Here is a 22,784-nt window from a genome sequence, read left to right as displayed (position 1 = left end):
TCGTCCTTCTACCATCTTTCAATTCTTGTTCGCGCCTATGTTCACGCTCGTGAATTTGTTCTCTACTCTAACAACGTTGCGGGGAAAGAGATCGTCCAAACCCTAGCAATCCAGATGGCAGTGTTGGTGCATCCTGGATGTCGTGGTTCTCTTGCAAAGCGTGGGGAGGAAAAGGAGAGATTTGGGTGAAGTCGGTGCAGCGATAAAGAAGGTACCTTCGGCAACCGTGCGGATTTGTGGTGGGTTGGGTTTCCTAGCGATCTCTAGGGTTTCATCTCTCTCACAGTGTTGTCATACACTTCTCACCACCGTCATCCCTCAAGTCTGGGGTCGCGCCTTCCGACCACCATCGCCCTTGGTTCACGACTGTATATATTGTTCTTGTTGCCTATTCGCAATTGCTTTTAATTAGGAACGGAGGGAGTATATATGTAGTTTGTTATTTAAATTCTGATTTTTTGTATATAAGAACCTACACATCACTTATTCTTAACTTATGAAATACAAGTATAATTCAAACTTCAATACACTCTACCAACATGGAAAGAAAATAAATCATGCACATGCTGCAACAGGTGCCCCAATACTATATTCGGCTACTCCACCTTCCACGTCCTGGCAATCAACCCAGAGAAATTCATCAATTTGCAGTGCATTGTTTTAGATTTTTGTCCAGTATTAAAGTCATACTCAGGGATTTTTTAAGTTTGAAAAAGATAGAAGATCCCATTAATTATTTCCACGGGATTGGGAGTTGGGGACCCCAATAAAGCTGCATATGGTAAAAATTTATAATCGTACTCCGCATAAATGAAGTCACTATCATATTATGATTTGTTTTCACATTGATCTATGCTTCTCTCCACAAGAGTTTTTTCAAAATATATTGCTCCGGTATCCTCTAAGAATGAGAGTTCAGTAGTACCCTGCAATTCATTTTAGACAATATTCAATCCTCACTTTCCAACCAAGCAGCGGACCAAAGCTAAGATCTTCAATTTCACGATCCAAATAAAAAAGCATCACATTCACACCCCTCCATTTTACTTCAGAGTTAGGCAGTTCCAAGATTACAAAACTTGGAAAACATTGTCTTCGTACCATTCCAACCACAATCCTGCCTGCCCCATAGTAAAACACTCAATAAAATGTCCTCCAGAGTTGTCTATAACAATATAATTAATACCTATTTGACGTTCTAGAATAAGTGCGTTCATGTAAAGCTTAATTAAATACTTATGACAATTTGTGCTTATCACATAGCCGCCTATGACAATAAGTGCTTATCACATAATCACCTATTCAGTTTATTCATAAGTTAATTTGAAAAATATATTGAATTGAGCTGAAAATGTTATGGTAAGCATAAGCTCTTCAGCTCATGAAAATACGCTTCAATAATTTCTAGGTAGACCATAAACTATTTACACAAACTCTCTTTCAAACACTTGGGATAAGCACTCAAAACAAGGCCTAAAACTTCTCTCCAAGAAACAAACATTGCATTGAATTTGTAAAGAAACAGTAAACCGGAGGGTACACCTTAAACTTCAAAAAATATAGACGATAAGATAGCCATAGAAAATTACTGAAAGATTCTTAACAGGTAATAGTGCACAAAAAGGAACTTACAAACAAATGAAGCTACTGGTTTTGTTGCTATACAAAAACCATCAGCAGTCTTTGAGGGCAGGATCAGAATAAAATGAGGGGAAAGTGACCTGCAACAGTATTTTAAGAACACCTAACCTTTACAGGATTTTTCTTCTCTACAAGATATCAGCCAAGAGAGAAGCTTTCTTCTCTTGCTGAAGCTCTTTAGTAAAACAATGAATGACAAAATTATGAGTAAAAAGAATCAATTATCCTTGGGGAACATTGCAGCCATCTACCGTCCATCTATAGTATCATTACATTTCCTCCTTGTTGGACCCATTAAACCAAAGGAAAATGTACCTTATGGAATTAACTAGTTACCACAACAAAATGTATAAGGGTCAATTTTGACTATAAACTACATGCTGATCCAGGTGCATTTGCTCGAGCCAGGCTTCTAAAACAGAATTATCAACAGTCTCCATTTGAAAATTGGAATTCAGTCCATCAGCAGATGCAATAGGGCCAGACACTGCCAACTTCTCTTTTATTTCAGGTGGGGTGTCCTTGACAAGGGATTGGACCCATGATAGATCAGGCTCTTCTCCATTGTTTCCAAGCTCAAATGAGGATGATCTTTGTAATCGACCTAGCTCATTTCCATTTACAGACCAATCTACTTTTCCAGTAGGAGATCCCCACTTAGACCAGGAGTTAATAGGGGACCCAACAATTGAGGCAGGATTGTTGGCGCCCAGATCCCTTGAACTAAGGCTCCGCAGCTGTTGCTGTTGTTTCTCACGCTGAGCAAATGCTGATAATCGAGAGCTCCCTGGAGAGAGGGGTTCCACACTTCTTGGTGACATCCTTCCAGGCGAAGAGACACCAAATGAAGAATCTCTTAGAGGATGCTCACCGTTATTAGGAGATAAGACATTTGTATTTATGGGTGATAACGAACTTTGAAGCTGTTGAAACTGATTGAGAACTGCTGATCTATGTGTTGGGGAAAATACAGAAGCTGCTGCTGGGTCAGAATACCGAGGAGACGAAGAAATTTCAGCTGAAAATAGATCATCAAGATTTGATGGAGTTAGTGTCTTAGACCAACCAGATCGGCTCATTGAAATGGAACCAGTACACGGTTGGGAGAAACAGCCCAAGTCATTCAACAGGTGACGCTGGCCATCGAAGTCTGGTACCGAATTCAAGTCTTCAGGTGGCATGTCGCGAGCACTAAGAGAAGATCTCAAACGGCTAGTTTGAATATTGCTTCCTGGTAAATGAAGCGCAGGCACATTTGGCTGCGGCCAAGCAGTAGATGAGTGAGACATGCCATTGGCAGATGGAGATATTGGCTGTGCAAAGGGGGATGGAGCCACATAAGAAATCGCTGACGGTGAACATGGAAGAAGGCTCATTGCAGCAGCCATGTCCATGACATTAGGAGCAGAGGCAGAAGATCGGGGTGAAGGTACAGCAGACCCAGTGGACACATACAATGGACGCAGCTCTTCAGTAGTGTGAGCAAAAAAACATACCCTTCTGTTGCAATCAGTGCCATCTTTGCAGAGTCTTGTCCGATACTGAGCAGGGTGTAGCCAGCACTCAAATACTCCATGGGCATATTCACACATATCCCCACGTCTACAAGCCCCTTTTCTAAATTCAGGACATGGCACACAGCTGTAATGGAACTTTCTGGGGTCTCTCCTACGGGCATTCTCTCCAGGATGAACAAAAGGACACTCAGTCCAATCATGAGAGTATGCACGGGAGCAAGGGCGAACCTTGAATGAAAACATGCGAAACTCGTCTGTGGCATATATGCTGTTTTTTATATCAGGAAGTGATGGATCAATTGGATATTCTTTTTTCTCAGATGTAGAATTGATAGTTGCATCATTGAACTTCAAAGCTACAGGAGAGGATGGCAACCCATTTTCAAGGGATGATAAATGGGCAGCTAAACTAGGACTTGATGAATTAACATATACTGGAAGAAAGCAGGTATCAACAGACCCATCAGAAGCACTATCTGAGAGAAGTTCTTCAATAATTGTTTTCATACCTTGGAACTTAGGAGGAACAACAATAACATCAACAGGACGGTTTCCATTAGCATCCACACAATTGATATCAGCACCAGCAGATAAAAGCAGCTTCATAACATCAACTGCATTAACAGAACCGCCTGAAGCGGCACAGTGAAGGGCAGTGCTTTTATCATTCCCACAGGAGAAATTTACATCAGCCTCTGAACATGTGAGTATAAGCTTTAAAACATCAATACTCCCATAGCAAGAAGCAACCATTAAAGGAGTTCTATGCTCAAGAACAATTTGTTTGGATCCACTTTGACGGACATACCAGGGGCCAACTTCATTTATTAGAGAAGCATCCCTGTCTAAAGCTAGCTTGAAACTTTCAAAATCATTGTTAGAAGCAAGTTCATGTAAGGTGGAAAAAGAATCTTCAGTATGAACAGTTAGATTTTTCATGTCTTTGACGTAAGTTGAACCTTCTACCGCAGATGAAGTTGAAGCAGATTTTGAAATCTCTGAATCACCGTACATGCTTCAATTAACTGAACAATAATAATCATATAAGTTTATAAGTGATCAAAATGAAATCGACAAAAAAAAAAGTCAAATTAACCCGAGAAGGAGAAAGCAAAGGGGGAACTATTAAGAAAAATTGAAGATTGATGAAACACAGTTGCAAATTAACCACATACAACTAGCCGTGGAATTTTCCAATAGATTAACAAAGGCTAAATAAGTAACTAGTTCTACCTACACCTTCTAAAAATATTCAAATAGATTACTATCATTTAATTTTTTTTATAATTAGGTCCTTGCAGCATATAAAATCAATTGGTTCCGTGAAGATCTTTACACTCTATAAGTACCTGTAGAATTTTTCTAATAAGTGCCACAAGTAAAAAATTATTTAGGCTTCAACAAAATAACAGGGCCAACAAGGATATCAATTGCCCCATGAGACCATGAAATCAAAAATGAATAGATAAGCCTGAGAACTCAAAAATAAAAAAACATAAACAACATCGTACAGCATTCACAGACAATCAAGTGCAATTGGGATTACAACTAAGCTAGAATCATGCAAAAGGGAGTTGATTCATAAAATAAAATAACAAGACAAGCATACCACCAGAGGCGCAAAAAAAAAAACATTGCTTCAACAGACAACCGAAAAGAAGCAGTAACCTTAACAACAATAATCACATGACAATCAAAATTAAGATAACAATAACAATCACATACCCCAAGAAAAGGTGAACTTTGAAAAAAAAAATAACTATGGGTGTGTTTGGATTTCAGTTGAGATCAACTCGAAAGAACTTTGAACCCAACGGAACCTAGGAATTACTTTCACTTTCGCACATTGAAATTCGTGCTTTTAAGTTGAAACTGTCTTGGAACACATGTGAACTGAAAGCCAAGCACACACTATGTAGTTGCCTAGGATAGCAGAATACTAAACCATGTAAAAAAAACCCGACCAAATATTCCAGTAAAATCACAGGCACGAGAACATGTTCCCTTACGCAACGAAAAAACACAGAATTAAATCCAGAATCATATCAAATAGAATAATTAAAGATAAGAACCTTGTCAATCAAAATATTAAAAAATGAAAAAAGACAAAAATTTCGAATGATTCTTATTCCCAACGAAGCTAAGAAAAACAAAAAAAACAACAACTCTTGTAAATATCAACAATCTACAACAAAAAATTCAAAGTAAAATCCAGTAATTAAAAAAATCGTTAGGTTTGCATTTTAATTACGAATGCTACTAAAAAGTTTCATGAATTTGAAGTTGAGAAAACACTGATAAAGCGAAAAATTATCAGGAATCAAGCTATGAGCTGAAAATGTTACAGATCGTGTAAGAAACTGAATTGCAGAGTGGAGACTCACCGATTACGAGGTGGATGCGGTGAAGATCGAGTTCCGAACCAAACCCGATGAAAAAATTAACGGGAAGAAGATGAAAAATTCCTCATCAATGGCGAGAATCTGAAGCAGGAAACGAGATCAGGTGAAGAAGATGAGAGCTTCCATTTGCATCTATCGATAGAACCGAGGGAACAAGGGGAGAGAGTTCATGGAGGAAGCATCACATTCACAGAGAGGGAACTGTGAGAGAGAAAGAGAGAGTAACGCTTTTGAAATGAAATTGAAATTAAGGGCACAAATTTAGAGTGACAGTGAAATGCTACTGAAATGCACGCCAAATGAAGTTACGCGGGGAACCGGGAGGGTCGGTGGGAGGGAAAGTGAGGTTGAAAGGGTTTGAAGAAGGAGGAGGGTGGGTTGAACCGGTTGACTGTAGGGGATTTTTTAAGAATTTTGGATATTAAAGTGGAATGAATAACTTTGATTTGGATTCCGCCAATTAGAGAGTGTCATTTGGAAGAAGATATGGGGGTTAAGGTTAAAAAAGCAGTGGTCAATTTATGGGTCAAATCAAGTCCTTGTGCACTAGGACAAAAAAATTGGCAACATCCAAACCATTTTTTGCATCGGAGTTTTTTGTTTCTTTCTTTTTGGTATATATTGATGATGATAATGATAATCCCACTAGTTTTTTATGAATGGGAAAAATTGTGGCTGCATTGGTTTCAAAGTATGATTATTGAATATAAAAATGATAATAATATTATTATTACCTAATAATATGTAATATGTTTGAATACTTACTAGACTATATATTAACTTGGTCTAGCATAGCTGGTAGATAGCTGAGTTTCTTAAACGGTTAAACATCTAGTTCATTGCAGAGTCTTCGAGAAAGAAATATTTATAGGAGATTTATGTCATCTCTAGTATCTATAGAGCAAACAATCTTAGAATATATCTTTGTCTACCTTTGGGTAAGAGTAGAGTGATCCAGGAAAATTTAGCTACCATTATTGATAAAAGTAACACACATTTAGATATGGCATGAGGGATATGTCTTGTTAAATAAGTTTTGGCTTCTCTTCCAATTTATGCGATGCAAGCTCTTTGGTTGTCTGAGTCTATTTGTCACCATGTTGATGAAATGATCCCATTTGCATTTTGGGCCAAGAGAGGGCAAAATCGCAGGTGGCTTGGAAGGACATTATTATGTTCTTTTCAAAGTCAGGGGAGGGTCGAGGCTTAGGCGTGCTCGTGTAAATAATGAGGTTTTGCCTTGGAAGCTTGTTCATAATATACTTTTTTTTTTGTTACATAGGAAAATAGATTGGGTGCACTTGCTATCTCAAAAATAATTAGGGACGATTCAATCATTTAAAATTTAAAGCCTAATCATAAAAGTAGTTGGGTGTGTGGAATAGCTATTCGAAGCTAGCTAGATTTAAAATTAGGGCATGACAGCATTCCAGCTGACCCACAATGATTTGCTTTTAAGTAGATACCATAAAGGCGGCCTGCAAAACCCGGTTCAGGAATCGGTCGTCCCGGTCTAACTGGTAAAGTGTCTTACTGGCCCAACAAAAGGTCGAGATGAAACACTTAAAGTATGACGACACTAAGCCAATCATGCGCACGGAAGCTCCACTTAAGGACTTCCCTCACGCTTGGAGAGACTCTAAACACGGACACCGAACCTATAAATACATGTTCTAGCGTTTATTTATATAACATGTTAATCATTCTTAGCATTTTCTGAATTCTTTTAAGACTCGTAAATTCTCTCGTTACTCATTCACTGACTTAAAGTCACCACCACCACACTCTCAGGCCAGCCACGACAGAGCACCACCGCCGAGCACCAAGAAAGCAGCAGTCCTGATTCTAAGTTAACTATAAGTTATCTTGAGTTATTTTCATACATTACTCAAATTAACTTATGAATAAATAGTTACTGGAATTGATTTAAAAATGAAATAAAAATGAAGAGATATTTGCTTAATCAACTTCTTTACCAAACACACCCTTAATACAAATTCATATCAAAGTAGGTGAATAAAAACTTTTAATATTTTTTTAATTTAAAATACTAATGTCCTTTTCTCTTAAAAAAATAAATAAATAATTCACACTCATCAAGTGTTGCGTGTAGCAAATCTTCATTAAATTTTAGATGACTTCCTTAAATTCATTTGAAATGATGGAAATGTCGTTTAGAATAAGTCACAATCAACCTGCAATTGATTGTTAAGTATATACATAACATGATTACAAACGAAGTCTCACTCAAATGCTTAGAAATAATCGAACTGAGTGAAATAGACGCATCAAGATAGCATTGCATATACATAATAGGTAGTGGTTCAGCACTTCATTCTTTGATTAGGTGATTGAAGAGTTTGAGTTTAAAATTTTGTGAAAGAAAAAATCTCTTTAGGTGGTCTTCCGCCACTTAATGCTGACCGGTAGACGAAAGATTAATTACAACGGTTGATGTTGATGCTATTAGCGGTGATGATTCTTGGTTAAATATATACATATATAATATGCTAAAATAGACATTTTTCAGCATCTGCAGGCGGGAAAACGAGAACGCATTGAGAGGTTTGGTTGTTGAATCATGTTTAATAATACAATAAAATAATAATAAGAAATGGACAAAACCTAATTGTGTCACCATCTTGAATATAATAAATCAATGCTACTTGTTATATTTATTGGTACTTTAGAACATATGTTACCCACTTTATGTGACTTCATCTGGGTTAGGTTTGTGGCTCGTGGCAGAAAGAACAAACAAGAATCTCAATGTCATGGAAAATAATCTCCAATTTTTGGACTGTTTCGATTTAGCTCCCTACAAGGGGTTCCCTTCTAATGTGGGGTTCTTACCACTTTAATGCTTCTAATATATAATCCTTCATGGCCTACTTAAGCACTACAGGCACTAACCCTTAAATTAAAAACGCTTAAGCGTAGGGCGAATAACAACTAACTACCTTATTAACACATGCTTAAAATTTAAATCCTGACTACTATTGTACTTATGTTAATTAAGTCTCATTCTTATTCCCTGGTCTTAGTTTTGATAATGATGAGATGAGGTGTTATAAAAGCTAATATTCTTATGACATTCAAAGTCTTAATTAGATACAGGTACAAAAGATCATACGTCAAGAAAGAAAGAAAAGTTAATTATCAAGCTATGTTCAAGCTTTAAACATCTATCATACAAGCATGAAAAGCTCCGTTAAAGATGCAAGATCTACATAGTCATATCATGTTTAGAAATGTCTACAAGACCAAGAAAAAGAAAGAAAGCTCAAAGAACATACAAAGTCTTGAAGACAATACAAGCCGAAAAATATACAAAGTCATAACGTCTATCCAACATCATACAAAATTACAAAGTATCAAATGAAGAGAACATAAACTACTTGTAAGGAGTTGTGGAGGAGGAGGTTGTGGTAAGGAGAAGTCCTTGAGAATACTTGTAAGGAGAAGTCATGTATAATACTAGCTGATGAGAAGTCTTCTATAATCCTTAGTGAAGACAAGTCTTTTGATACTTGGTTAGTGTAAATCTTGATGAGCAAGGACCGGATGTAGCCAATATTAGGCGAATTAGGATATATATATCGTTGTGTTCTTTCTATTTAACATCCTCTCTGTTACTTACTTTAGATCTTTAACTCCGCTATTAGTGACAAAGTAGAACTTGTGAAAGGAATTTTAAGAAGTGATATATGTTTTGCAAAAAGTTTTCAAAGATACAATTTAACCTCTCATCTTGTGTTTATTGTTATGTACAACAACCGCATTGGTGATATCATAAGTCAATATTTTAAAAGTAAATATAGATTAGTTTTCTCTTATCATTTGCTATTAATTAATTGAAACAAATTTACTTGTATAATTATGTATAATTTAAATTTTTAAAATACATAATATAAATAATATTTTTAAAAATGAAATAATTTAATTATTTATTACTTTATACTATTAAATTATAATTAATTGGTTATTTTTATAATTTAAATTTAAATATACTAATTAATTAAAAATAATTTAATTTTAGTTAATTACAAAACATATATAGACTCATTTATAAAAATAAAAATAATATACTAATTAATTTTAAAATTATTAATCTAGAGAATTAAATTTGAAAAAATACTATGTAAGTAATCAACTCAAGTTTTTTCTTACTAATAAAATTATGTCGTTATTTAGAATAAAACCCATGTACTTTCATTTTTTACATCATATTATATCATTACTCTATCCACCTCAAACACAAAGTAGGATAAGAGTGTATCCTCTTCTTATCATATACTATTCTTATCCAACTCTCTATCATATCTTACTCTTATCATATTTTGACCACCAAACAGGTTTTCATTATAAATATAGCCTTGTTGAACTTAGCTAGCATTCCTGTAAAAAAAAACATATATTCTCAAAATTATTTTATTCTCAAGTGCAGGATGGCAATTAAAGCTTCATTTTTGTTTCTTTGCTTCACTGTTTTATTTCTCATAGCAACTGAGCCTGGTATTTCTCTTCGTTTGATGTTTCTTGTACAATTATCTAAGTTACAAAATTAAGTAGTATATGTACATTAACTAGTTTGATGACATGCTATGTAAAGTCGTGTGCAATGAATATTAAGGTTTTGACGAGGTTAATGAATTTTGCAGGTTTTAAGGTCCAAGTGAGTGCATACACCAAGTGCACAATTGATAAAGATTGTGTTTCATTACAATGCGGTCGTTGTCCTGCGAGTTGCATTCAAGGAGCATGCGCTTGCCCTTGTCCTCCACACAAAGAACACATTGATGAAAAACATGTTCAATAAAATAAAAGTTGTGACAAAGCTAGTTTTATGATTCAAAAAATAGTTCAGCGCCTCTTAAATTAAATGTTGTAATAAGAGGTTGAAATGTTGAAATAATTAATTATGTCAAATATATCTTCCTCAAAATCATTAATGTCTTAATATTTGAGATTTTATTTTGTTTTTGTGTATGTTTTTTTTTTTTGTGTTTTAATTTATGTGTTGTCTTCTCAAAGGATAAATATATACTTCATCAATGATTTTTGAGAAATGAAAGGAAGTAGTGGGGAAAACGAACAATAGATCAATTATTTCACTATTTTTTCGATGCAAGTTAAGCTCAATAATAAAATGATAAGAATCACATCAAACGTATGAGAAAGTGTGTGTCTGCACATGCAGAGGTTACTTATGTTGTATTGCCGTGAAATCAAAAAGAAAACTCAGCAAGATTGCAGAGATGTTTACAAGAATGTGGTCTTCTAATGAATGGTTTAAGAACTGTTACAAGTTTACAACTTCTCCAAAAAAAATTGAAGGTATGTTCCAAAGTATTCAAAAAAATAAATAAATAACATTAACTTATTCGATTCTATGATTTTCTTCTGTATAGACCATCAATTGCACATCATAATTCAAAAATGCATGAACAAATAGCAAAAGCTGTAACCTGTGACCGAAAGAATTGCAAGACAATTACAACATTTTTTGTTGTTGGTTGAGCTAGGTGTGTTGAAACTTGAAAGGTTATTCAATCTGCCAGCCTTTTCTTTTTCTAGCAGTTGATTCCACACTCCTCAACCTTAGGGCCAGTGACTTTGGTTGTAAACGGGTCGATTCGGACCCACAAAAGTGAAAAGATGGATGCAAGCAGAATGGACCAGACCACCACAATGGTTGGTGTTCTGTTCTGGCGTCCCATGAGACCTCTGAGGAAGGGGTAGAGATGGACAATCACCCAAAATGCAAAGAAAAGCTTACCAAAGAGGGGACCCCATGATTGGTACCCGCTGTTAACGGCATAGGAGATTCCTGCAACAACCCCCACCATGTTAATGATGAGAAGTGTTGTGGGTGGAATGAGAAGTGTTGTCCATTTAAACATGTAGAGTTCTTCGAAGTCTCCATCTTCATCTGATGACTTTGAGGTAACAGTGAAGTTAGTGTCAATTCCGGCCAGCACTTTGAGTAAACCTTGGAACACGGCAAAGAGATGGGCTGAAACACCACCAATAACCCAAAATTGTTCATTTCTCCACCACTCGTCAATTCCAACACCACTCCACCTCATCTCAAGGATACCGGTTGCAAAGATGGAAAGAAAGAGAGAGATAAACCATATACTTGCAAGGTTACTAATCTGCAAGCAAAATGAAATAAGTTACAATATGTACCCTAAAACACAAGGGTGAAGCATTGTGTCACACATGATCATATTTTGATAAGTTAAATGATTTGTTTACTGTTATATATCCCACTCATAAATCTTAGATTTTGGATTAGGCCCAACTCTACCCCAAAAACTAGCTTAGGGGTGACGGTTGTTCTGCCCTTTATAAACACTTATTTGGCAAAATCTCTAGTGGACTTTCGACACAGCCTCAGGTAATACATGAAATTTAGAAGAATGACCATTGAAGACAGTATCCAAATTAAGACTACAAGGAACAAGCTATTTACTGGATTATGTTTATGGAGAAAGCACCAACCTGTGGAATAATGAACTTGTTGGTCAGGAGACAGATAGCAGGTAAGGTACAATACATGAGAAGGGGAATGGAAGTGATTGGATAGATGGTGGTGTTCACATAGGCGAACCGTTCGAGCCACTTTAGCCTTCCACTATAGCCATACCAGATAGGACAATGTCGACTTAGAAGAATTTCCACTGATCCTAAAGCCCAACGTAGCACTTGGTTCAAACGATCTGAAAGATTGATAGGAGCAGAACCTTTGAATGCTGCAAGCTTGGGCATGCAGTATATAGACCTCCAACCACGGGCGTGCATCTTGAACCCAGTAAGAATATCTTCTGTGACAGAGCCATAGATCCATCCTATCTGTGGAGCAGAAAACAAATAGAAATAGTGATTATCATCAGACACAATTAACTTAATGCATCTTGTTTTTTGTAATAAGACATATCAATTAGATTACAGGCACGCCATATTCAATACAGAAATGCTAGTAAGTAGTAACTATAGAATGCTTGACACACAGAAAAATCAATCTGCAATATTAATTTCAAATCAGATCTTTAGTTTTTTATCTGGAGAGAAGAAACCACAAACTGAAAACTTGACATCTATGCATAATTGCCATGAAGGAAAGTTCAACAAAAAGAATTGGTAATAATCTGAATGTGTTCATGTAAAATATCACTATCCTTAAGGGCAATCTTGCACATTTTGATATTTGAGCTTAATTTATTAGATCTTTGGTTTCTGATGCACAAATTTATTGGCAATGATCTGAAAATAGGATGAGAAAGGGAACAGGATTAATAAAAGAGCAGTGAAATTGAACATAAGGTATAAAGATTAGTGCCATTCTATTTATACCTCATTTCCCCAATCTGTTTTATCCTCATAACCACAACTTATAACATGAATAGCTTCCTTAAGAAGTGTTTCTGGAGTCGCGGACTGGGGAACACCACCATTTTCCATTAGTGTAGAGGCAACAAAAACAGCAGACTGACCAAATCGTTTCTCGAGGCTCATTTGTGACATCAATAGTGATTTCTCATCATCAAATTCAGCACCTAAATCAAAAGGATGCATTAGAAAGGTAAATAAATTGAAAACAACTCGAAGTAAATTGGTGTGCAAAGTACAACCAAACTTCCTAAAATAATTAGGAAAAAACGAGCAAGGTTATTAGGTGTGTGCAATTTCACAGATGGTCCAGACAATCTAAGATATTATGCGAAGTGGTATTGAAGTTCCCACAGAATCTGGAAACAAATGTACTGCACTCTTCTTTTTAACAATTGAATAACAGAAGACATAAAAATCTTCATATAAACTACATGTAGCAAAAATATCATAAATGGTTGACCTATGAATGAAATGCACACTAATGGCAAGAAAAAATAAATCAACAGGCATACCTTCCACCCCTTCTTCTATATCGTCTAGACTGAAAACGGGCACAGTTGGGTCAGCATGTTTGCTGGATTTTTTATTTTTTGAGCCTTTCTTTTGAGATTTTGAGCTCTTCTTTCGATCTCCACCGCAAAGTGAAGAAAGCAACCCATTCTTTTTATGCTTGGGTTTAACAGGAGGGTCATAACCATATAAAGCTGTTCTATTAAAGACACATCCAGTGCCCACATAAACAGGGCCTTGAATTCCATCCAAACCTCTCAAGTTTATCTGTTCAGAAAGAAAAGATGAGGAATATAAGTATCACAGAGAAGTTAAGTCAAATATAAGTAACGTACAAGGGATGATTCATGTCACAACTCACAAGAAGTTGAATATCATTAAGATAAATCTTTTACATAAAAAGAAATTAGATGTATATGGTGTAAGATACTTACATCAAAGAAAACAGTATTACGGTTGGCATATCGATCATTCTTATCAATACCGTCAAACCTCTGTGGAAACTGGACATAGCAAACATTTTTCCCAAGGTTGGGATCCATCATAAAGCACATAGCTTCTCTCAAGGCTTTGCTGTTGTTTATATAATGATCACAATCAAGATTCAATAAGAAAGGTCCATTAGTAAGGACAGCTGATACTCGAACCTGAAAAAGTCACATTCATCACCAGTGGTGAGATAGGTACATGGGTGCAGATAAGTAATTTACACTTGTTTATAGTACTTACAAGTGAATTCATGGCACCAGCCTTCTTGTGATGTTGAAACCCTGGACGCTTTTCACGAGAAACATAGACTAAACGTGGAAGTTCATTGCCCTCAGTATCAAGTCCTCCACTTTGGCCCAAGAAAACCTACAGATAGAGAATGGAAACTTAGCAAATGACATGCTTAAAACTTCCCCTTATTCCCAACCAAAATCTAACCAAGGCACGGCATAAGACTTTTCACAAGTCAGAAATATAAATAAATATCTCAGTAAATTGCTTTTGAACAGAAATTCACAAGGGTAAGCATTAGAAACAGTATGTTAAAGTTCATCCCTAACATATACACATATAGGTAGATGAAACTTTTGAAAAATAATAGAATATATTGAATGAAGGACAGATGGCCATTGTAAGAATACATCATCATGAGAATTCATCCAACCCAAAAATAAATTAAACACGTAAACTACCTGGATCATTCCTGGATGGTCTCTGGTATTGTTTCCAGGCCAAGGTGTACCATCTTGCATCACCCATCCTTCGTCAGGAATTTTCTGTGCCTTTGAAACAAGTCCATTGACACGGATTTTAAATTCTTCATATTCTCTCTGTAAAACGAAAAGGAATTAACATTAAAAGAAGACACTAATAAAAATGACTAGCGGGCACCTACAAGCAAGAAAGAAGAATAACCCGTTCGTAAGTCAATCTCTTACCTTCATTGCTCTACGATCTTTGACAAATGATGGTTGAACCTTATCTTTCAAGTAGTCAATCTTCTTTGAAAAATAGAACTCAGGTGCTCGGGGTTCAATTGAATATTTCTTGCAGAAAGGAACCCATTTCCTTGAAAATTCTGATGTCTCAGCCAGAGCTTCAAATGTCAACATAGCAGCACCATCATCAGAGACATAACAGGAGACCTTATCTACTGGGTAGTCAACAGCAAGAATAGATAGCACAGTATTGGCAGTCACGAGTGGCGGCTCCTTTAATGGATCAACAGTACTGACAAAAATGTCAAGAGCTGCAAGCTGTGATGGTTCCCCTTCCCGGTCATATCTACAATTCACATGGATTTTGTATTAAACAATGAAGACGAAACCTATGAAACATAGCAAATGATGATTGTTCAGAAAGGGAAAATTGTAACCGTCTAGAAAGGCCCTACCTTAGAGCAAGCCTGTCAAGATATGTTTCACGGTTCACAGGAAGCCACTTGGGGAATTGATCAAATATCCATGATATGGCAAACCAAATCTCACAGATAACAGATATCAACCACAATGCATATGCATTCTCCACAGGATTTGTGATTCGATAATGCAAAAAAATGCAGAGGATAATAAGCCGCAGAACAATGACCATACGGTATGGATTTATCCTAGATGATGGGAGGGAAACCTTCCTGGAGAGAGGTTGCCGAGCTTCATCATTCCTGTATAATAAAAACGACTTATATACTGGTATCGAATTGCGATTCAAACTGAGAATTACCACCAACCTAAATTTAAATTGCAGACTTGTATTGAATTGTCAGATTCAGAAGCAGACACTATGAAACAAATAGTTGAAATATATCATATAGATGATGTTGATGTGTAGTGGTTGATATCGTAATTAAAATATTCGGAATTGATAAAACAACTTAACCACAAGCCTCAGGAAACAAAATCTGAAGTTATATATCACAAGTCAAACTGAATGTAGTGCAAAGGTACAGCCAAATGAGTTGTACGTTGAGCGAGAAAGAAATAATATGAGGCCCCTAATTGAGCAAGTGACTAAGTGGCTGTGTGAAGTCCCTATTTCATAAGAATGAATTTAGGACAGTAAAATAATTAAACAAGAGGGATTCAAATAACACTGCTTTAGTTTCTTTTCATTTAATAATTTAAATCTATTTTTAGATCTATGTAGGCGAGTTTATCTGGTGGGAAAAGGAATTGGTGGTATTGGCTGTTGCCGTTGACTTTCAATTTCTTTTATGAGAATTGGTAAAAGAAAAGAAAGAAAGAAGGGAATTTTTTTGTAAATTTGTGTGATTCTTATTGGTGATATGAATAATCCCGGTAATTCATGCATGCATCACATGATTCCAAGTCATATGTGATTTATCACAAGATACAAAAAGCTTGGTTGCAGAGTGCAGACTGATATCAAATAGAGTGATTCTGTGAATCATGCAACTCTAATAACTATGCTTAACACTGAAACATGAAAACAATGAATATGCATTGGACTCATACAGAAGAGACTTGATTGAATGAATTTGCGTATTCAATACACAAGAATAAAATAATTAAAAAACACACAGCAGAGTTGGATTACAAACTCTCCAGGTATAGCCACTGTATATTGCTATACATCACACATTGACATTCAAAATAGCTCATAGATACCAGCAGAATTTTGAGTAAGAGGCTTGCAATAGAAATGAAGCAGTGCAAATTCTTGTGATAAAATATAGAAATACTCACAGCAAAGAATCATCCACAAGCACATCGGTACTAGCATCAATATCTGCAGTTCCTCGTTCAGAAGTGGCTTGGCCTGTGCTCATTGGAACAGCATTTTTATCTTGCTTCAGTTTCCAGCCATCAACTCTCTCTCTCCATGCAACATTGCCAAATCCTGGTTCCACAGACCTAATATTAGCTGCACAAGGAATAACCAAACACCTAATATCATTATCAGATAGCTAGGTAAAGAAAAATACAAATGACTCTATATGAAGGAGTGCATAGCTCGAGAGGGAGAGGACTTACATGATTGACTAAGTTCAGATGAATATTGAAGATTGTGGACACGCTTCCCACGTGCAACTCCAGGAGATGCCATAGACATCCTCTCAGGTGAGGCCGCAGATAATTCTCCAGATACCTGAAATTGAAGGTATGGTAAAGAAAATTGAAATTCCATTGGGAGATATTTTCTAAAAGTGGGAGAAGAGTAAAGGGGACATTCTTAAGGGTCAGGTGTGGGGGTGGAGAAAAATATCAGAGGAACCTAGTTGACCAACCTGTGTTCCACTGGTCAGCATAGGGATGTCATTGTGAGAAACTTCCTTATCATAATTTGGAGCACCAACCTCCTCAGCTCGACCATATGCCATTTGCCAGCTCAACATACGCTCTGCAATCTTTTGCTTTTGGCTCTGATTTTCTAAATTGTAATTGAAGTCACTGGCACCATCATCAGTGCCAACATCCTCCTGGTCTCCAAGAATAGCAGGACTACCTGGAATCAATTAAATAAGCAGGGTAGTTACTAATTAGATGAAATATGGTAGAGTTCTTCATAGCAGATCAAAACAGCAGACATGATATCATGAAAAATACATCATGTGCATGAATAACATTCCTCTTGCAGGTATATAATCTTGGTGATGAAAACAAAAGGATATTGAACTGGGGGGCACTGGTATGAGAAAACAAAATTCTTAAGCTTACATTAATCTAATTATTTTATGATTTGCTATTTCAGTTTTCAATATGTAGATCAACAAGCCTAGAATAAGTTAATCACTAACAACCCAGTCTCCTAAGTTAAGGAACGAGGTACATCTATGATCCAAACCAATTACTTAAGTAACTGAGGAATTCTCCCAATTATAGATCAAGCAATAGGAATAGGTTATCAAGTACAAATAAATTCTTTTATAAACTATCTATACACTTCACAGTAGTTCCGTCAAAAAATGTTCTCCAAGCTAAAGGATATATTTTCTCTAAAACAAGAACCTAGCATCTGTCTCACTCAGTTCATAAAAGAGGTCAATCTGCTACCAAGCAAACTTGATATTTTCAACTGTTAGTAAAATCTTGCTTTGCCCGTCTTAAGATGCTTGCACTACATAAATAATATTGAAAATTATGTTATCATAGACAACGGATTTTATCCTCATTTACCTTTGTGCTTCTTGTACCGAGTTTTGCACTGGGGGCAAGACTGGTTCCCATCCTTCCTTTCATACTCATAGCACGCCCTGCAGACAGGGAAAGCGCAGACATCGCAAGCAATGAATGGTTCACCACTCACAGTGTTCCCGACGTTATCGCCGCATATCTGGCAGACTTTGCCACCCAATGCCTTCATTGACTTTTCCTACAATTGGAAATGGCCGCAAAAATTGTAATTCAGCATCAATGAATAATAATTGCATATCCCAAACAACAAATTCTTATACAATCTGAGAGAGATCACATGGAAAATTCAAATAACTCACCCCAGCTTCCCCATCTGACTCCATCATAAGCTCCAACTTAGCTCTGTCCAGATTCCAATAAAATGGAACAAGTGGTACTTCAAGCTCAACAAGATCCACACATTAATTTAAACCCTCATGCACTTTCTTATTCCTTTCTTCTTATCCACTCCTAGTCCCACTCCAGAACCAGCTCCTTTATACTACAATTGAAATCTGGATCTGCATAAGAGCTGAGGACAAAACTGTAAATCAGATCACCAGGTTCCAACAAGCATTAAAAAAAGTTTAGATCTCTTCAATTCTGATTGGTTGCAGAGTAAAAAAGTGTTCTTTCCTCTAGCAAGATCAATAACAATGGACTGAAATGAAATCTACTTCAAAAAAAGACACAATTTTCACCAAAATTTTGCACATTGCATAACTGACCTCAAAAATCCTTGCTTTGTCACCAAATGAGATTCATCAATGAAATTCTGTGGGCAATGAAGCCAGGAGCTGGATCAAAACACCCCAACAAGGGAAAGTGAAGGAAAGAGACAGAACCCAATTGAGCAATGAATCCCAAGTGAAGTAATGAGACAATGAAACAAGATTCAGAACTAAATAAAAGAGATTTGGATCGAATTGACCGACAGAAAGAGAGTGTAACAGTAGAAAAAAAATGGTTTTTTTATTCTCTCTCTCTAGAGATTGGAAGCTTTAGCTTTCTTTTTCAATGTGCAAGTGTATAGCTGTAAATGGATGGAAAATGCATATATGGCTTTGGCATGACGAAAGTGACAATGTAACAAAGAACTTGACCAAAATGCTGCCACCGACACAGAAACAAGTGTGTGTGTGTGTGTGTGTGTGTGTGTGTGTGTGTGGGAGAGAGATGAAAAGACAAACGATTCTGCATCATACCATCATGCCCTCAATCATTTACTTCACCAACCCTATATTATTTTGATTTTTAGGTTAATGTTTAGTTGAACAGGAAGGTGTTTAGAGTTTAGACACTTACAAGGAAGTGGCAATCTAGATGTAATGAAAATGTTATATGATGTAATTTGATAGGAATTATGAGAGATAAAAAAATGTGGTGTTTGAGTAAGTGTTTTTATTGTTCGATAGTTACATGTTTCTCCTAATAAATGTCTTTATTGGAATTTGAATTTGTGACCTTATAAATGTTACTTCACATATTCCTTATATGACTTTCATGAAATTTGAATTTGTAGACTCGTAAATGTTAGAGTACTTCATATGTTCCTTATTAATTATTCAGAGAGAGAAAATACAAGCATATTAAAAAATACAATTAATCTTGTTAATTTTTTAAAAAATGTTATTTATTTTTTCATTTTACCATTTAAATTATATTTATCTCACCACATTTATTTTTCTCAAAAGGTTGTTCTTTAGAAAAACATTAATTGATTAATACTATATTTAAATTCTAAAAGAACATATAAATAGAAATTAACTTTTTCCTTACGGTGGAGTATTTTACTTCTCAAATCATCTAAACATTATTAATTAATAAAGATTATGATGAACATGACAAAAATAATATATAATAATTCAATGATCCAAATAATGATTATCATATTGAAGAGAGAGAGAAAGGGGAGTGGGGATGGAGAAAAAAAAGAGAGGAGGCAGTGTGCGTTTGTTCAGAAGGATGGACTTACAAGTAGACAACAGCTGGAGTTGAAACTTGGAACTGACACGGCCACACGGGAACTCTGAACTCAGTAACGGTAAGTTGTTACTTCTCTCGGATAGATCATAGATTTTGAGTTTTGACTGCCAAATAGAATTGTGCCAGGTCATTAACTCGATATAAGGTTGTGTGTAAAGTGTAAACTAACTTTTCAGTCCCACAGTAGAGAGATGAAGAAATACAACAAATACAAGTAAGAGCAACTCCAACCCACAATTTCTTATCTTGTTTCTTAACGCACTATTCAGCACTATTCCTGTGGGCCCTGTCTGCCACATCAGACTTAAGAGCATCTCCAATGTATGGTTGCTTATTGGGTTGCTTAAATGCTATTCTGGTGGGCTCAGACTGCCACATGGGATTTAAGCAACTCATAAGCAACCCATGCATAATTCACTCCAGTGCATGGCTGCTTATTTTACTTTTAGTTGGACCCCACTGTACCTCATATGTTTATATTTTTTATTTCCAACTAAGCATGACTTAAATTTAAATATTAATTAATATTTATAACAATATAAATATATTTAAAATTGGACATGGTATTTAAAAAAAAATTCAAACAAAATGCATTACATTATATTATATAATTAAGTTCGAAATAAGATACAATTCATTGCAAAATAAAAAATAATGAAAACTCTCTCAAAGATTAAATTTCATTATTCCTACTTTCGGAGAGCTCCCAAATATGTTCCACCAAGTCTGCTTGAAGTTGGCGATGGATTTCCCTTTGACTCATATGACCTCTTCTTTCTAAGAATGTTGCAAATGAAGGGATAGGACCATTAGATACTTCAGCGGTTATGATGTCATTGTGAGACTTGGTATGGAGGTGTTTGATACATTGAGCTTTGTGGATTTGAAGAATTTTCAAGAGTAGTAGAAGATTGATTTTTCAAGTACTCACAATAAGCTTGAAAAGAAGGATCCATTGAGTATGTGGGAAGAATGAAATTGTGTGAAAGTGTAGTTGTGTAAAAAAGTAAAAAAAAAAATGGTACAAACATCTTATTTATACTTGAAAATAATTAAACTTGAAAATAATGATTTTTTTTTCCTTGTTTTGGGCCAAACGGATACATTGCAGTCCAAAACGCACCGACCCAGACTCAATGAGGCTCAAAACGCACCGACCCTCACCATGAATCTCGAAGCTTCCTTCACTTTATCCCACTCTCTCTTTTTTTCTCCTACGGTTTCAAACCCACACAAACCCTCTTTCTCTCTCACTCTCTGGAAGCTTCCTTCTCAAACGTCAAACCCACAAACAGCTTTCTCTCTTCATCTCTCAAACTCACATCTCTCACCGTCTTTCTGCCTCCATCCGCGGTCAAAATCGAAGCTTTGATCTCTCAAACTCATATCAAAATCGTTCAAAATCGAAGCTTCATCGTTCAAAATCGTTCAAACCCTCTTTCTGTCGTTCAAAATCGAAGCTTTCATCTCTCAAATCACATCAAAATCGTTCAAAATCGAAGCTTCCTCGTTCAAACCCGTCAGTACCCTCTTTCTGCCGTTCAAAATCGAAGCTTCATAGTTCAACCCTCGTTCAAACCCTGTTTCTGCCTCCATCCGCGTTCTCTCTCACTCGAAGCTTCATCGTTCAACCCTCGTTCAAATCAGATCGGCGACATGCAAGAGAACGGAGGTTTCAGCCTTCAGATCGGCGACATGCAAGAGACCATCTCCGTCGCCATCACAGATCCTCTCCATTTTTTGTGTAATTTTTTTGATTTTTTTTGTATTTTAATTGTTAAATCTGTGTTATATATTTCTGAAATTTTGGATTGTTGAAATTTCTGAAATTTAATGGATTGTTGGATTGTTGTTCATGAATGTGTTCTTCCCTCTTCTTTTAACGATTTCTGTTGCTGAATGTAAGAGAAAAAACAGTTTTTTATTAAGCTTCAGCAAGTTAAGGAGCGTTGCTTATTTAAGCAACGTTGCTTAACTTTGGGATGTTAGCAACGCCACCTCAGCAAGCTCCAATGGGGGGGGGAAATAAGGAACGCAGCTTAACTTAAGGAACCATGCTAAGCAACTCCCGTTGGAGTTGCTCTAAGAAACTCCTAAGAAACTGAAGCAGATTTTGCTCCAACCCATGGTTTCTTAAATTACTATTTGAAGGGTCCCACCCGTGTCCCACCATACAACATAAATTAATAATATTTATATTCACTCAATTTAGATTTAAAATTTAATACTAAATCAATACTTCAACTTAAAAATAATTTAATTAAAATTAATACGAATTTAATTTAAATTTAATTTTACTTAATATTTAAAACAATTAAATTTAAATATCGGCATGTTAACTTGAAACAAAAATAAAAAAGTACATTGTGTTATTTCTAGCAAAAACAATTTTATTGAATGATAGAAATAAAGACGAAAGAAAATACATGACAATGAAAAATAAGCAACAATACATTTGAAATGAAATACATAATAACACTTGAAGATTAATTTTCATTATTCTCGTTTTCGGGAAGCTGCCAAATATGCTCCACCAAGTCTGCTTGAAGCTGGTGATGAATTGACCTATCAATTTGATGTGCTCTTCTTTCCAAGATATTTCTAAAAGCGGGAATAGGACCACTTACTACTTCAGCATCCAATATGTCATTATTGACCTGATCATAAACAAAATTACCTCGGTACGTGTTGCGCTCATCTTCAACAATCAT

The 22,784-nt window shown here is 35.9% G+C and overlaps 2 protein-coding genes across 2 annotated transcripts; both read right to left on the bottom strand.

Annotated features, from left to right (window-relative positions):
- Nucleotides 1-1,572: 1,572 nt before the first annotated feature.
- LOC130745236 (zinc finger CCCH domain-containing protein 30-like) lies at nucleotides 1,573-5,812 on the bottom strand. The gene is made up of 2 exons (XM_057597406.1): nucleotides 5,543-5,812; nucleotides 1,573-4,183 (listed from the first exon to the last, which is right to left on the bottom strand). Exon 2 carries the CDS (start codon nucleotides 4,170-4,172, stop codon nucleotides 1,998-2,000), a length of 2,175 nt encoding a protein of 724 aa, XP_057453389.1. The 5' UTR covers nucleotides 4,173-4,183; nucleotides 5,543-5,812; the 3' UTR covers nucleotides 1,573-1,997.
- A 4,919-nt stretch (nucleotides 5,813-10,731) lies between these two features.
- On the bottom strand, nucleotides 10,732-19,130 carry LOC130748741 (cellulose synthase A catalytic subunit 3 [UDP-forming]-like). Its single transcript, XM_057601986.1, has 15 exons — nucleotides 18,816-19,130; nucleotides 18,408-18,619; nucleotides 18,091-18,286; nucleotides 17,202-17,419; nucleotides 16,948-17,062; nucleotides 16,660-16,837; nucleotides 15,351-15,617; nucleotides 14,896-15,241; nucleotides 14,650-14,787; nucleotides 14,198-14,323; nucleotides 13,903-14,115; nucleotides 13,471-13,735; nucleotides 12,920-13,122; nucleotides 12,068-12,418; nucleotides 10,732-11,718 (listed from the first exon to the last, which is right to left on the bottom strand). Exons 2-15 carry the CDS (start codon nucleotides 18,432-18,434, stop codon nucleotides 11,134-11,136), a joined length of 3,228 nt encoding a protein of 1,075 aa, XP_057457969.1. The 5' UTR covers nucleotides 18,435-18,619; nucleotides 18,816-19,130; the 3' UTR covers nucleotides 10,732-11,133.
- Nucleotides 19,131-22,784: the final 3,654 nt, after the last annotated feature.

This window comes from Lotus japonicus, chromosome 3 (genome assembly GCF_012489685.1).
Source record: "Lotus japonicus ecotype B-129 chromosome 3, LjGifu_v1.2".
NCBI classification, from domain to species: Eukaryota; Viridiplantae; Streptophyta; class Magnoliopsida; order Fabales; family Fabaceae; genus Lotus; species Lotus japonicus.
Note: the sequence above shows the minus strand (reverse complement) of the source record. Positions and strands in the feature narration are given on the sequence as shown.